At 51.3% G+C, this 15,358-nt stretch overlaps 1 protein-coding gene across 3 annotated transcripts in view; it reads right to left on the bottom strand.

The window, feature by feature from the left end:
- Positions 1-363: 363 nt before the first annotated feature.
- The window catches only part of TMEM108 (transmembrane protein 108), a 417,094-nt gene continuing 402,099 nt past the window's right edge, over positions 364-15,358 (bottom strand). For all 3 annotated transcript variants that reach the window (XM_061167608.1, XM_061167609.1, XM_061167610.1), the window contains 2 exons: positions 7,114-7,268; positions 364-2,165 (listed from right to left, as the gene is read on the bottom strand). In XM_061167608.1, coding sequence (XP_061023591.1) covers positions 2,043-2,165; positions 7,114-7,268 — 278 coding nt within the window. In that variant the 3' untranslated portion in view covers positions 364-2,042. The remainder of the gene's footprint in view (positions 2,166-7,113; positions 7,269-15,358) is intronic.

Raw genomic sequence — 15,358 nt, 5'->3', positions numbered from 1 at the left:
GGTAACTTCAGATTTCTCTGACTGAAGATATTTACAATACGGTGCAGAGTCCAGGGAGGGGTGGATGAGGAGGACGTATCTTGACGCCAATATCTCCAAAGACCCACAGACAAAAGACTTTTGGGGGAGAAATCCCAAGCATGTCCTAAATAATTTATCAAATGATAAATGGCTATTAGCTCATCACACTAATAAAAATCCAACTTACTGTTAAAATAGATTAAAAAATACAGATGGACACATGGGGTTGGTACTTAAGGAAGGCTTAAAAGTTATCTAAAAATGAAAAGAAGGCAAAATGTATTAGCAACTTAATCCTCTGGCTAATAAAATAAGTTTATTTATATATACATGATAGCTGAATTCTGTGTATAAGGAAAAATAAGTCATACATCCCACATATGTATATATAACATATGTATCTCTGATTACATATATTATATATAAATTCTACTTTACAAACAGATTTCTTTCTCTATATACACACACATTGATATTTTAAATGCAATCACTGACAGAAATATATGATAAGGTTGAAAGATCAGACAGCAATGCACTGGGAAATGAGTCTCAGAGCAACATGTAACCTGCTTCCTTGTGGGTTGAAGAGTCTTGGAAGAGAGACAATCACCAAACTCATGTTAAGTACATTCATATGACATTGAGAACACACAAGTTTAAAGGCCATTTTTTTAAAAGGAAAATGTAGGAAAGGAAAAAGTTGTGATAAAAAGACCACAGCAATAACACGAACATATGACTCAACATTCAAGTTCAAGTCCCAATCTGACTATAAGAACATCTATAATCAAAATATACTATCAAACTATCTTTCATTTAGAGAAAGGAAGTGTCAAAGCAGTTATCTTCTCTATCAGCCACTATATATTAGGGAAAAAAATGGATAAGCAGCCATCTCTGGAAGCCCTTCTCCTGTCTCCGGGGGTCTGAGCCTTGTTGGTTTGTGAACCCCGGGGTGTGGGTGGGGCAGCGGGAGACCACCCAGGGAGAGACCAGCGAGAGGTGAAGACCCCTGGTGACCCCCAGGCAGGTCTGCAGCGCCCAGCACAGATACAGTGATGTCTTCTGAGAGATCCGCCTTGGCAATCTTGTTATTTTAAGATCCTGGGAGGAAGGTTTAGAAAACTACAGCTCCACACTCCAAGGCTTCATCCACAAACACGTTCCTCAGGGGTGTGATGCGATGGTCTTTTGAGAAAACAAAGGTGAACCCCCAAACACTGGATTCTTGAGGAAGGGCAAGCATTTCAAAGCTCCGGGGCTGGGATCCACATCCAAACCGTCTCCAGAGAAAGGCACTGTGTCTAATGCATTTGCGGGTGGTGAGAGAATGTGGGGATACACTTGGAGGGGAGCCTCCAGCTGGCGGAGGGGAAAGTAGTCCTGTTGTTAGCACAGTGGGGCTCCCTGCGGGGGATGTCAGGGGCGTGGCCTGAGGACACTGAGGTCCTCATCCGCCTCCACACTCCAGCCTTTGTCCACACCTCGTATGGAATTACCCTCGACAGCGAGGGGTGCCGTCACAGGGCCCAGGGCTCCCTCTTCCTTGTCCGCCAGCGTCCTTCTAGGTGCCCAGTTCCCGTCATTGAAGTGCGGATGAGGGGACGGAAATGGGGTCCTTCACATTGAATCCAGAGGAACTAGAGTTGTAAGAAGCCTCCAAGGCCCTGCACTTGGCCATTTTAATATCCGCTTGTACAGGCCAGTCTCTTCTCCCACCTGCCTGGGGCTGCTGGGACCCCCACGTACAAGGACAGTTATTAAGAGAAGCAATCAATGCAACTGCTTTGCTTAGAAATACCTTTATTTTATAAAGGCCATGGATTGTTCCGCCAAGATTTTTTTTTTTTTTTAAACCACACTTATAAAAAAGATGTTGACAATTCTTAGGAAAAAAAAAAGCTGCTGAAAATGTTTCTCATCAAGTCAGGGTTACACAAAGATTATATTTATAATATATATTTGTATATTGATAAGTTAGAGATGAAAGGTAGGGACCGGTAAAGCGAGGGCTGCTGCAGTTAGATCTCCGATACTTGATCATTTCCCACAAAAAGCGTTTCTTGGCAGAAGGGGTTAACGAGGACCATCCCGGTGTCTCTGTAGTCGCCATTGGCCGGGGAGCGGGGCTCTGACAGCTGGTCCTGGAGGCCAGAGGGAGGAGACAGGGTGAGCTGGGGAGGGCTCATCAGGTGGCCATTGTCACATACCCACCGGAACATTTACTTCCACTTGGGAGTGCTTGGTAAACATGAAAAAAGTTATTGAAATATAGATACAAAGTTACATGAGTTTCCAGTGTACTACATAGTGATTTGACATTTACACATATTATGAAATGGTCACCATGATAAGCATAATAACCATGTGCCCTCAGACAAAGTTATTACAATATTATCGACCATATCCCTTATGCTGTACCATTACATCCGTGAGGCTTATTATTTATTATATAATTGGAGGTTTGTTCCTCTTAATCCCCTTTACCTGTCTTACCCTTCATCTTAACCACTCGCATCATCCTCACTGCTGATGCTGGGGTTCAGAGATCTGTCTGCTCTTTTTTCAGATCCTTATAGCAGCTTCCAAAGAAGAGTTCCTGCTTCCTGAATCATCTCTACTCTAGGCTGCAAGAGGTGGCGTTGCTCTCCACGCATGACACATGGTGTACAGCTTGCTGCCCTAGTGGGCAAAACCTGGCCCACGTGGGCCCCGGACTCTCCTTCCACCTTTTCCCCACAGACCTCCAGGAGGCCTCACCACTTTTTTTCCTGAACACACCCAACGCTTGCTCTCTTCTTTCTTCTCCTGAGACCCACCTGTCAGAACCTACAGAGCTCATTCCACCCTCCCGAGTCCTCCCAGAGCCTGGTCGGAATGCTGTGCCTGTTTCTTATAGCACTGGATGTGCTGAGCTGAATGGATCTGAATTTTTGTGTGTGACTGCACAATAGGTGAGTGAAAAATTCTGTCCATCTACACAGCCCCAGGAGCGGGAAAGCCTGGAAACAGACAACCCGCTCAGGTCATCTGAATGACTTGGCCTCAGCCATGGAGGCACATGGGGGCTATGCAATAGCAGTTCTCAGACTCCAGCCCAGGTGTTGACATAGAGGAAAAAAAGCCACAGTTTGTTCCAGTTCTACATAACGGAAGCCTCAGAGCCTGCAGGCTATTGTAGGGCAAAGACTCAGTGGCAGACTTGGGTGTAACTGGTTTAGGCCAGACCAGCTTAGATATGGCTTCAATTTAAGATGTAATGATTAATACTCTGAAATTTATTTTTAAACAAAACATGCAGACTTTTTTGTTTTTGTTTTCACTGCACTATACTCCCCCCAAAATGAATAAAAAGCTTGTGATTTTTGACGAGCACATATTACTTATGGGTAAAATAAGGAGAGAAAGGAAGAAAGGCCATTTGTAGTAAAATGTTTTCAGAAGACAAGACTTTCCTTCACTTATCTTAGGGGTGGACGTGGGGTCAGCTGTCTAAGAGAGGAGACCAGGGCGGCGTGTCAGTGAGGGGACAGAAATCCTTTTTCTCCGCTGGGCTTTGGGGTTAAGCTGATGGGGAGTTTGGAGCCTGAGATATGCTGTGGTTTTACAGTTCTCACAAGAGTTTAAGGGCAAACCATGTGGGGGAAGTTACTCTGTGTAAAAAAAAGAGAAAGTTATGTAGAAAATAACTAAAGCAGGAAGGAAAAAAAAAAGGAAGGAGGGGAGGGAAAAAGAGGAGAAAGTATGAAAAAGTTTCCAAACGCTTCTGGGCACCACAGTTCTGCCCACATAATTCTGTTTTGCTGTTTTCATCAGCCCAGCAGGGGAGCGGGGTGCCAGGGAAACTTGCTTAGGCGAAGCACTTGGCAGCCTCCAAAGCTGGCAGCCTGGCAGTGAGCTCATGGCCCTATGACTGCGGCGGCTGTGTGGGTGGGCAGGGCCTCTGTGCCCAGGGGACAGGGGACAGCTGCTGTTACTGGGAATACAGCGGAACAAGGGGAGCAGGCCGACTGGGAGAGGGTGAGAAACCCACTCTGAAGCCAGCCAAGCTTGGCGCTGCTGCCGCCCCCTGACCCTGGCTCCTAGCAGGGCCTCTGGCCTGTGCCCCCTGGTGGCCTGGGGCTGTGGGTGTTGTGCTCACCAGCACTGTCCTCTGGCTTTTGGTTTTCATTTACCAATTTGTAAGCAGTCTAGGGACCAGGGGTACAGAGCCCACACTCAAAGTGGGCCAGCCCTTGGGCCAAGTTACCTGTATTTTTTTACTCACTGTGACAGTTTTCAGGAACACTCCTGCCACCAAATTGTACCCTGGCCACACTAAAGATCAATGCCATTACAATCAAGGCCTGTCCCTCTGTCCTTCAGATAATTTTTTTTTTACTGAGCGTCCACTGTGTGTCAGGCTTTGGGGTGGATGATGGGTAGATTGTGAGCAGAGTTCACTCACATGATGACCGTTTACTGAGTACCTACCAAGTGCTCAGCACTGCTCTAGGAGCTGGCATGGGGTGTGAGGAAGCCTCCTGCCCTGGGGCGGCATGGGTTCTAGTAGGTGAGATGTCTACTCAGCAGTCAACAGAGAGAGCAGGGTACAGTGCCGGGTGGGGGGGAGAAGTTCTGAACAAACACGAAGCAGGGTGGGGACAGAGCATCGTGGGTGGGGGGAAGGTGGGATTGTAACCTGTGTCGAGCAGTCAGGGAAGGCCTCTCCGAGGAGGTGGCACTGCAGCAGAGGCTTGGAGGGAGTGACAGATGGAGGCAGCAGGGAGAAGAGCATTTCAGACAGGTGCCAGGACGAGCTTACTCTAGGGACTGAGACCTGTACTCCCGGGGGCCCTGGCAGAGCGGGGAGGAGGTAGGCAGGGCCAGCCTGAGAAAAAACCTGCTAGGAGGAATCTGGACTTTGACCAGAGTGTGAGGAGGAGCCCTGTGAGGCTTGGAAGTCGTGCCTGACATGAGGTCCTCCCTTGAAAAGCTGGTCTGGCTGCTGGGTGGAGGACAGACTGCGAGCGGGGATTGGGGGTTGGGGTGGGGGCAGACAGCGGCTGGGAGAGTTGTTTGCAGAGCGGCGGCAACAATCCAGGGTTCGAGGGATGATGGCAACCCGGGCGGGTGTCGTTGGGGTGGGGGGTGGCCACAGTGCTGGTACTGAGACCTGCTCATGTGGAGGAAAGCCAACGGACTAGGGACTGTTGACGGATGGGATGTGGGGTGTGCAGAGGAGAAGGTGGCCAGCAGTGCCATCTAATCATGAGAGACACCAGGGGGCTTCTGGGTGTTGAGGTGGCGGGGAAACGCTGAAAGATCAGTCTCGGGCTGTTCACTCTGAGATGCCAGTTAAATGTGTGCATCGGTAGCTGGGCACATGGGTCTGGATCCCAGGGGAGATGGCCAGGCTAGAGGAGAACTTGGTAGTCATGGTGAGAAATGGGACTTAAAGTCATGGAACTCTCTCATAGAGAAGAGAAGCAATGGGAGCGCTCAGCCTGGGCCCTCCTGTGACTGGAGCTTGGAGAAAGGACAGGGGACCATGATGGAGATTAAGCAGGAGCTGCTGGGAGTGGGAGGGAACAGTGAAGAAATGTTTTAAGGAGGAGATGACTGAACGTGCCAATACTGCTGGTAGGTGGAGTAAAGTCAGTGCTTGAGAACTGCCCCTCGGGGTTAGCAGTGTGGGGGCAACTGGCTATTCTAGTGGGGGAGAGAGATTCAAAATTGTCATATCAGACCAGTGGCTGTGTAATCACAACGCTGGTACGTGCCACAGTGGAAAAGCACAGGAGCCAAGACCTGATGATAGGAGAAGGCACCCAGCTCGGCAGTCAGGGGAGGCTTCCCTGAAGAGGTGACGGTTGGACTGCACCCTGAGTGGTGGGTAGGAGTCACTGAGTGGACAGTGAGGGGGATGCCCAGGAGGGACAGGAGACACACTAGGAGACACACCAGGGGAGGAAAGAGCTTCTGCACAGCCCTGGAGTGGGATATAACTTGGTGCCACAGTGAAGTGAAAAGAAATCCAATGTCATCTGACCTTCGCAGATGAGGGAAAGGGCATGACATGAGGCTGGAGGGTTGGGTGGGGACAGGTTCACCTCACAGGCCCTGAAAAGACTTTGAACTTCAACTTACCAGCAATGGGAAGCTATGGAAGAGTTTTGAGCACAGGTGTGATGTGATCACAGGCATGTCTCTAAAAGCTCACCTGGATGCTGGGGGGATGGGTCTGCAGGAGGGGAGGGGACTGTTCCACCAGAAGCAGGCTCAGCCCCACCTCCATCTTTACTTAGCTGTCCACCACCCTTCTCCCGGGCCATCTCAACTGCATCCCTTATTGATTTCTCATCTGTCTTTCTGTCTTCTCATCCATTCAGCCATCCACTAAACCATCCTTCCTTTCCTTCTTATTCATTCACTGATGATGACCATCAGCACAATCTTTCTACAACTAGGTCACAAAAAGCTTAACTTTCAGACTCTCAGCTGTCCGAGACTAATGCACAAACTCCATCCAACTTCACCCAAGGCCGTGCCTAATCCATCTACCTCTCCTGGGGCACCCTGGTCCCTGCCCCACCCTTCTGTGAGAGTGGAAAGAGCAGTGGTCTCTGTAGTCAGAACACCGGGTTCAAAGCCCAGCTCCCTCACTGGCCGGGCTGGGGTTTCCTGCACGCACTCACCCTGCCAGCACTTGCTCTATGAGGCTCTCCTCCATAGGTTTCACAGCCCTCTAACTCTCCCCATATCCCCCTCATATACTACTCTCCCGGTATTATCTGAATGATGCCAAGGTCCAGTACCTTAACCACATCTCAGAGCCTGGACCCCTTGGGAGCAAGCTCCCACCTTCACAGTCCCCTGAACGCCTGCCACCAAACTGTCCTCAATAAACAGTTGTTGGCCTGTTCCCAGAAACCCAAAGTCCCAAGAACCATGCCCCGCCAAGCAGATGCCCATTTGACAGGGCTGGGGCGGGGCCCCGCGGCTCAGGACCTTGCAGGTTCCTGCCGCCAGGAGGAGGCTGGAGAGGCGAGTGGGTGCTCCTCCCCCAGTGGCAGTCCTCCCTGGGGCAGCCCTTGGTTTGGGGCTCGTTACCTCAGAGGTTTCCAGGGACTGGATTTCCCTGGGAAGCTCCACGGCATGCTTGCTGAAGTAGTCCATGGTGATGGCGTTGTTCCAGTAGCTCAGACTGTTCTCGGGGTTGGCTGGCTTCTTCTTCCTCCGCAGGCAGCACACGGTCAGCAGGACCGCTGCAGAGAGAGTCCGGGTTAGAGAGAGGGAGGGGCGGCGAGCCGGGCCAGCATCGCAGAGGGAGGGAGGCCAGCCTCCAGGTGGGGCCGTGACAGTCACACATCCAGCCACGTGCCCCGCTCATTGATTCGCTTGTTCATTAGCTCAACAAATATCTATAAACGTGGAGCGCCTGCTTTGTGCCAGGTGCTGGGGACGGGGGAGAGAAGAAAAAGACAGGAATGCCCTGCTCTCATAGGCTTTCCTCCTAGCTTGTGTATGGAGGGTGCACGAAGGTTAGACAGTATAGGAAGATAACTGTTCAGAGGAAAGGAAACACGGGGAAGTGAGGGAGACAGCCGAGGGGAGCTGCGGGAGGGGTTCCATCGTGAAAAGCTTCCCTGAGCCCTTAAGGCTGAGACTGGCAGGTGGGGGAGGAGCTGGCCATGGGTGGAACAGGGGCAGAGTGTCCAAGTGGAGGGAGCAAGTGGACATGCTCAGGGGTCCTGAGGTGGGGACAGGCTGCATGTATGTGAGGAAACAGCAGCATGGCTGGAGTGTGGTTGGTGTGGGAGCGAGTGAGGTGGGAGGTGAGGCCCAGGGGCAGGAGGTTTGCATGGAATTTCGGATACCTGGGCATGTTGCAGCGCCAGGGAGTTCGCTCCAAGGAAAGGCCTTGCCCTCTCACTGGGAGGGCTCCCCAGAGCTCAGCTGCAAGGAAATGACACATATGTGCCAAGCTGCACCTCAGGACTGAGGAGGCGTGTTCCCTAAGCGGGAGTGTGGCATAGAGATGAGCAGAGCCCAGGGAACTTTATAAATGGGCCTTGATTTCCACAGAGGGCAGAGGCTCAGAGCAAAATCTCTAGGCAGAGGTCTTGGACCCTGATAAAATGATTGCTCCGGTCTCATTACCACCACCATCATCAGAAACCAACAGCTGCTAACAGTCCTAAAGCATATGTATGTAGGGCTCCAGCACTCTAGAAACATGAATTCATTTAATCCTCCATGTAACTCCATGAGGTCGGTACTAACGAGGGTCACTATTTTACAGACAGGAAAATGGAGACTTAGAGAGGTGAAGTGACTTGCTCCAAGAGCAAATCCATGGCTCCAAAGTCCATGCTCTCAACCATCCATGATTCTGCCTCACAAAGACAGGCCAGATGCTGACATGGAAACCTCGCTGCACACAGAGGTCTGATCCCGCCTCCACACAGCTCGGCGTGCCACCCTGCTTGTTGTCTCGGACCCTCGGGGGCACGGGAGGAAGGAGCATGTTTGGAGGCTGCTGCTGAACAGAGTGAACAGAGTGAACAGAGTGGCCTGGACATGCTGACAGGAAAGGTTTCCAAGGTTGGAGAGCTGGGGTGGCCTGTCCAGGGTCTTACAGGGGAACAGGAGATGCAGTGCCCCAGGGAGACAGGAGCCGTCTTGGGGAGAAGCCAGTCAATGAAGACTGGGCACCTCCTGCCCATGCTAGCCATCCCCAGAGCCTATGGGGTGGCTGAAACTCTGGATCAGGGGTAGGCATGGTTGCACTCAACATCCTGGGGGTGCCCATCATCTGTGCTGGCGGGTGATGGGCAGGCTGAGCCGTCCATAGTGGCAGTGGCCACCAGGGGGCAGTGGAGGCCTGTCTCTGCCCACAGTGGCCAGAAGGCTTGGTGGTTTTGGGGGCCTAGGCATGCCAGGGTGTGGGGGAACTGCAAAAGTTGGCATCCACACAGGCTGAGACCTCAGGGCCCAGAGCCCAGAGCCTTGCAGGCTGACTGAGGAATTCTGTAGCTCTTTCCTGCTGCTGGCCTTGCTGGCATCTCTATCTGAGAAAGCTTCCAGGCAAGATCAAGAGATTGGGCAAGTTTCCATTCCATCCAATCTGCTTTGATCAAAAAGTCTTCTACTTTTCTTACCATTCTTCCAGGTCTTCTCAAAAAAGTTTTAAAAATAGAAAGCCAATTTCTGAATACTTGAGCTCAAAGACATTTTTAGATCTGCTGGTAGAGATTCTTTCAAGCTTTGTGGGTTTCCTCCCTTCCTTCCAAAGAGCCCTCTCTTCAACTGGTTGAAGGAAGAAGGGGTGAGGAGAGAGGCTACAGAGTCAGCCTGAAAATCTGCTAATTTAGGGCACACCTACCTGTTCTATAGAGGAGAAAGACTCTGATGTGGAACCCAGCTTGCCACAGGTCACAGCAAGTGGCAAGGCTGGGGTAAGGCCCTGGTCCCTTCTCCTCTCTTCTGGAATTTTTATTCCTCATTGTCACTATTACTTTTCACCCTGCTCCTGGGACTGGAATGGTGAAGCAGCCCAGGGGAATTCAAGTCCGGGAAACCCAAGCCATAGGGTGAGGGCTAGGCTGCATGAACCACTTCCACCCACCCCACTCCACCCCCGTCCACTAACCTAGGTGTGTGCAGGTTGCAGAATCCAGGTCCTCTGAATCCCAGGCCAGTGCCCTCTGAGCCCACACTGCCCCTGCTCCAGGGCCTGGGCCTGGTTAGGACGCACGACCAGGATCCTGCCCTGCGGGAAGGGCTGGGGGTTGGAATGGGGAGTTCTGTTCCTCATTTTCTCCTCCTCCCATGTTGTTAGCGCTGCCAGCCTGATTACACGTCTATCAGGGAATTCTTGGTGCTTCTCAAGCACCATTTCACTTACACACCAGAAGCCAGCCCGGCTACACTTCCTGTAAGCATGGGCTTAGAGTCCAAAAGACCTGAGTTCAAGTCTGACTTGGCTGTGTGTTACACTAGGCGTCACTTCATCATGCTGATCACTATAGACTTGGCAGGGTTCTAAGGATCATGAATGCCAAATGTTGAGAGCATGGCCTGACACACAATAGGTGCTTCACTAATATGAGTTTCCTTCTTGTTCTCACATCATCCTTAAAGGGAGACCCTGCAGGAAAAAATGGGGCTGCATGACTGTTGCGTGGTTCAAGGCCAAGGGTTAGGTTAGTACTTCCATTATTTGGGGGTCTGAACTTTCATCTCCGAAAGAAAAGTTCAATCAAATTTATGGTGTCTCTATTTTATTCTCAGGTGCTCTCCAGTCTGATTTAACTCACAAAACGGCTGCCTTACGAAGGTGCTGGCACTCCTGCCATTCACAGCAGAGGCAACTGAAGTTGCCTAAACTTCTAAACCACACAATTCTGCACACTCAGGTGTGAGCCGCGCCCTCTCCCATGTTGCCAAAAGCGTCAACTGCTCTGTTTCTCCAAAGGGAAATGCTGCCAAGACCCTCGAGGAGGTCAGTGGGATCCCTATTTCCTCTAGTTTTGAAACTGGAATGAGAGTGAAGCAAGCTCTCCCAGCTTCTCCAGCACATCAGCAGGGAATCAGCCACAGCTTGTCGGAGGGACGACAGGAAGGAGGAGGGTCGCGGACGTGAAGATGGAGCCTGGGTACTGTGCTGATGTTTCTGGAAGGGGTCTCATTTCAGGGCTGGGACCTGCTGTATGATGGGAAATGGAAACGAAAGCCTGCAGGACCCTGAGGGAGGGTGCTTTGAAAACACCTGCTGCGGGTGCTCTCCATGGGCAGTTGGAGAATGTGTGGCAAGTCCTGACAGTGAGATGAATATCGTCACCCTCTGACCGTGTCCTCCCCGGGCACCTCCCCACGGTAGATGCTGTGATGGAGCCTCAGATGCATCTGCTGTGCGTGACAAGGCTTTGGAGCAGCAGCTGCAGCCCCGAGAGTGCCTGAGAAGCTCTCTGCTGCGTGGGGACAGTCAAGGGACCGCTCCTGCCCCTGCCCCCTTGACCACCACAGTGGGTGTGCTGAGGCTGCTCCCAGCCATTACTGACGGAGCAGGTCTGTTCCCGCAGGACAGGAAACTCCTCTAATGGTCTGAGGGCTCCCCTCACCTCGCGGAAGCTTCCTCAGGACGGCCATCCCAGCCCTTTCCTTCCCAGCCCTTCACCTCCTTCTTCCTCTATATCAATACTTCACAGGTGTTTCCCCAATAAATCTCTTGCAGCCCTAATTCTGTTTTGGTATCTGCCTCCCGAAGGCCTTGAACTAACACAGCGGACATCAGTCCTATTTTTGCAGGTAAGAAAACGGTGGCCCAAGGGTTAACCTGTCCAAGTCCCAGGGGCGACTAGTGGCAGAGCTGGGTTTACTTCCAGGTGCGCCTGGTTCCCAAGTCAAGGCTTCCTGTTACAGCAGGCTCCCTCTCAAGCCATTCACACGAGTTTAAAGTTAGGCAAATCAGAGAAGGCAGGGAGCTCTGACATCTCAGTTGGCCCCTCCATTAGGTAGATTAGAAACCAGAAACTCTGGAGGAAAGGATTAGTCGAGTGGTGCCAGCCCATCTGTGGACAATCATTTCCTCACTCTGGAGGCTGGGGGAGGTCAAGGGAGGCCTCAGGGTCTGGAAGGAGGCCGGGCTGGACCGGGTCACGGGCCTGGGGAAAGCAGGTTTGGGGGCTCATTGACTTTCTGCCCTGATGGATGGAGATGTGCCTGAAGAAGCTCCAGAAGGTTCCTGCAGGGGGCGCTGGTTGGGAAGCACAGGAAGAGTTGTGAGTGTGGCCAGGACACTCTAGTCCAGCCTCAGGAACACTCCCGGGTAAGCCTGCCTTGTTCAAAGGCTGCCCCACCTCCTTCAGTTGGTTCATAAACCCCGAGGAGACAAACCTGGTCACGCTTACTTTCCGTCCTAATCTATTCTTTTTGACTGCAAAGAGTACTTCTGATCCAGGTTTCTTTCTTTCTTTTTTTAAATATAATAACTACAAAGTCACTGGGGTCTGTGAGTATATTCGGATTTGAGTAACATTCACAGAACAACTGGTAATATAGCCACGAGCCACCTGGCACAAGGATGCATTCTCTCTGCTGCCCCAGTGGCATTTCTGTACGTCTGGAAGGAGGCCAGCCTGTCCTGGGTAATGTGCATGTGAATGCTTACAAATCCTGGGTCAGTGAGAGGTTGCTCTGCTTTGCATGGCTCCCCTTGGATTGGTGCTGAAAAATATCTGTAACTGGCCTCGTTTCCTGCTTTCACCCCATGTAACTCCCATCTCTTCCAGGGAGGCTGGATGAAGACATTCTTGACAACAAATGTGGTATGTGCAGGCCAGGCCAGAGAGACTGACAGAGCCACACAGCCGACCTCCTGATGGAAACCCAGAGCTCTGGCAGCCAAGGGCAGGGACCACTTCAGCACCAGACCCAGAGGCTTCCAGCAGGAGGCGGTGGGCTGTGCGTCCTGATGGTGGCAGCAGAGACCATCTCAGGAGCCACCCAGCTCCCAGACCCCGACCAAATGTGGCCTGGATCCAATCAGTTTCAGTTCTCAGCACATTGGAAACTGAGTGTGGCTGTTTCCAGTGTGGCTCAAGAGACAAAGCATTTCTCAGACCTGGCACAACATACATCCTTCCAGCTGCTAGAAAGGGTTCATGATCTGAAGGGCAGGTGCAAGTGATGACAGCCCCTCTCAAGCAGACCTGAGACTTGCTACAGTCACCCTCTGCTTCCACCAGAAACTGGGGACTTGCCGGCCTGCCCAGCAGCCCCAGAAAAGCAGGACCAGGGCCTGGACTACTCAGAAAAACCAGATGAGAAAATCTATGCATGTACTTTGCTACCAATGCAGATTGCCTGAAATATCTGGCAAACCAGCCAAAGAGGAAACTTCTTTGAGGGCTGGAGAGTGTGCTTTAGGATAAATGTAGCTGCTGAGAAGGTCTGACTGTGGGGCCCCTAGACCTGGCCAGGCTATGAGCTTTCAAACAGCACAGTGTTTTAAGCTGGACAAGCATCTTCTTTCTCCGTGCCCCTCTCATCAGGACCTTCACAGGGTCAGCAATGGTCCCACAGGATAGGGAGCTGTGTGGATGTGGAGGCAGCCAGGCTGGAACCCTGCTGAGTGAGGGCTTGGCCTGAGGATGGTGGAAATGCAAGACAGACACCAAAGGAAGCGGGGGCTGTGGGTCCCAGGGGAAATCTTCCTTTCTGAAGTAATATGCTCTCGCCCAGCAGCTGAAGGCGCCTGTCAGTGCCAGAAGCATTCTCACGGTGCAGCTCCAGGCTTGTCCTCACTTCTGTCTTGGCTGATGTTATTATGCATGGTTTAGGCAGCCCATGGGTTTTCTGCTTTGCAGTAAAATTTGATCTAATTTCAAATTCACATATAGCAGAAGGGCTGGAGACATCTTTTTAGACCTGCAAACCCAGGTGGGTGTGGCCTGTGGGGGTGCAGGTCGGGAAAGGGGTGGGGGAAGCTGTGTCATACACTTCTGGGTCCCTCGTGCTTGAAACAGTGCTTGGCACACAGTGAGCACTTGGGAGATGCTGTTGAGTCAAATGGATCCTGCCACCAGGTCTGGGCTGACTCACGTGTGATTGGGACCCTGGGCAAGTCACTTCACTTGGTGACATACTTCCTACGGGTATGGTGCATCTGCTTTGTCTTTTTATTTTATTGCTCTAGCTGCTAGTCTGTTTTAAGGATGAATGATTAAAAATAGTAGGAATTCCCTTTGTAAACTAGAGCCTCTAGACACATGGAAAGAATGGAAAATTAGAAAGCTGTCTCTAATGAGATTACTTCTCAAATATGACCATTATTAATAATTTATTGGCTAATAGTGCTACATTTTCTCATTATCATTCTTCTGTTTAGAAGTGGGCAATCACAGCTTTAAGAATACCTGTGTGTACCCATGACTGACAATAACTCTGTTTAAGGAAAGAATAAAATATGCAACCTGTATACATTTTCACTTTTCCCGTACTGGGTCCTTGAGCAGACTGGATTCTCCCCAACATGGAAAGTTTGCTTTGCTTATCAACTAGAAGGAGACAGGGAGCTGGGAGAGGCAGCTCCTGGAAGGAATCCAGACTCCAGATTAAAAAGGATTTTGTCAGAATACAATGCCAAGCAGACATCAGGTTGATGTTAAAGGCACACAGCTCCTGTGCTGATGTTCGATTTAGCCATAACATGAAGATAGGCTGGGAGACCTGGCTGCATAGCCTCTTCTGGGAAAGTTTCTGGGGCTTCGTTCCCCTTGAGATCAGGCTGAGCCCATGGTGTGACGTGAGGACCTGATGCCAGAGCAGGTTGCCTGAATGTGACTGAAGTGTCTGAACAGAGGAACTGCCACGCGCGCTCCTCTGTCTCAGCCGGGCACGGGCAATGCCGTGCTTCCTCTGGGAGCAGGCATTAACTGAGGCCACTGGAGGGGTTGATAGGGGCAGGACCAGGGCCAGGTGGCCCTGTGAAGAGACTCAAAGGGACAGGGACGACAGCTTGGAAAAGAAAGGCCTGCTCTCGAGAGCGGTTTCATGTACCTCAGGGTTAGTGGATGGGCTTGTTTTGTGTGGTTTCAGAGGACAGAGGTTAGAACCAAAGAGTGTAACTTACAACAGTGAAATTACAAGGCCCCCAGGAGAGCTGGAAACAGTCACAGGAGAAAGGGGCTGGTAAGTGGGGAGCACAGGGGTTTCTCACCCCTGAAAGGACTGAGGGGGCACCTGGATGATGTCTGTGTGTGTGGTGGGGCAGGCACAGTAAGGATTCCTGTGAGGCCATCAGAACTCTAAGAATTGAGATCAGGTGCATGGGGGAGACATGAAGGCAGCCCTGGGTCCCGAGTGACTGCATCAGGTTCTTTGTGGAGACGTCAGGGAGGAAGAGGGCTTCCCCAGTGGCTCAGACAGTAAAGAATCTGCCTGCAATGCAGGAGACCTGGGTTCAGTCCTGGGTTGGGAAGATCCCTGGAGAAAGGAAATGGCTACCCACTCCAGTACTCTTGCCTGGAGAATTCCTTGGACAGAGGAGCCTGGTGAGCTACAGCCCAGGGGGTTGCAAAGAGTCAGACATGACAGCAACTAACACTGCAAAAGGAAGGAAGAAGCCCCTGGAGTTTTCAATACAGGAGTGATGGTGGGGGTGGTGGTGGCAGCAAGGGGGCGCTGGCGGCCCGCTATTGTTGTGGTCTAGGGGAGCCCTTCCCCATGTATCCAGTGGGAGCAAAGGCAATGACAAGATCCACAAAGCACCACTTCACACCACTCATGGACAAACAAAATGGGAAGGAGCCACAAAATAGCTAAATTCACATGTAACTTGTAAACCTCAGTT

Source organism: Dama dama, chromosome 19 (assembly GCF_033118175.1).
Source record: "Dama dama isolate Ldn47 chromosome 19, ASM3311817v1, whole genome shotgun sequence".
In the NCBI taxonomy this organism is placed as follows: Eukaryota; Metazoa; Chordata; class Mammalia; order Artiodactyla; family Cervidae; genus Dama; species Dama dama.
Note: the sequence above shows the minus strand (reverse complement) of the source record. Positions and strands in the feature narration are given on the sequence as shown.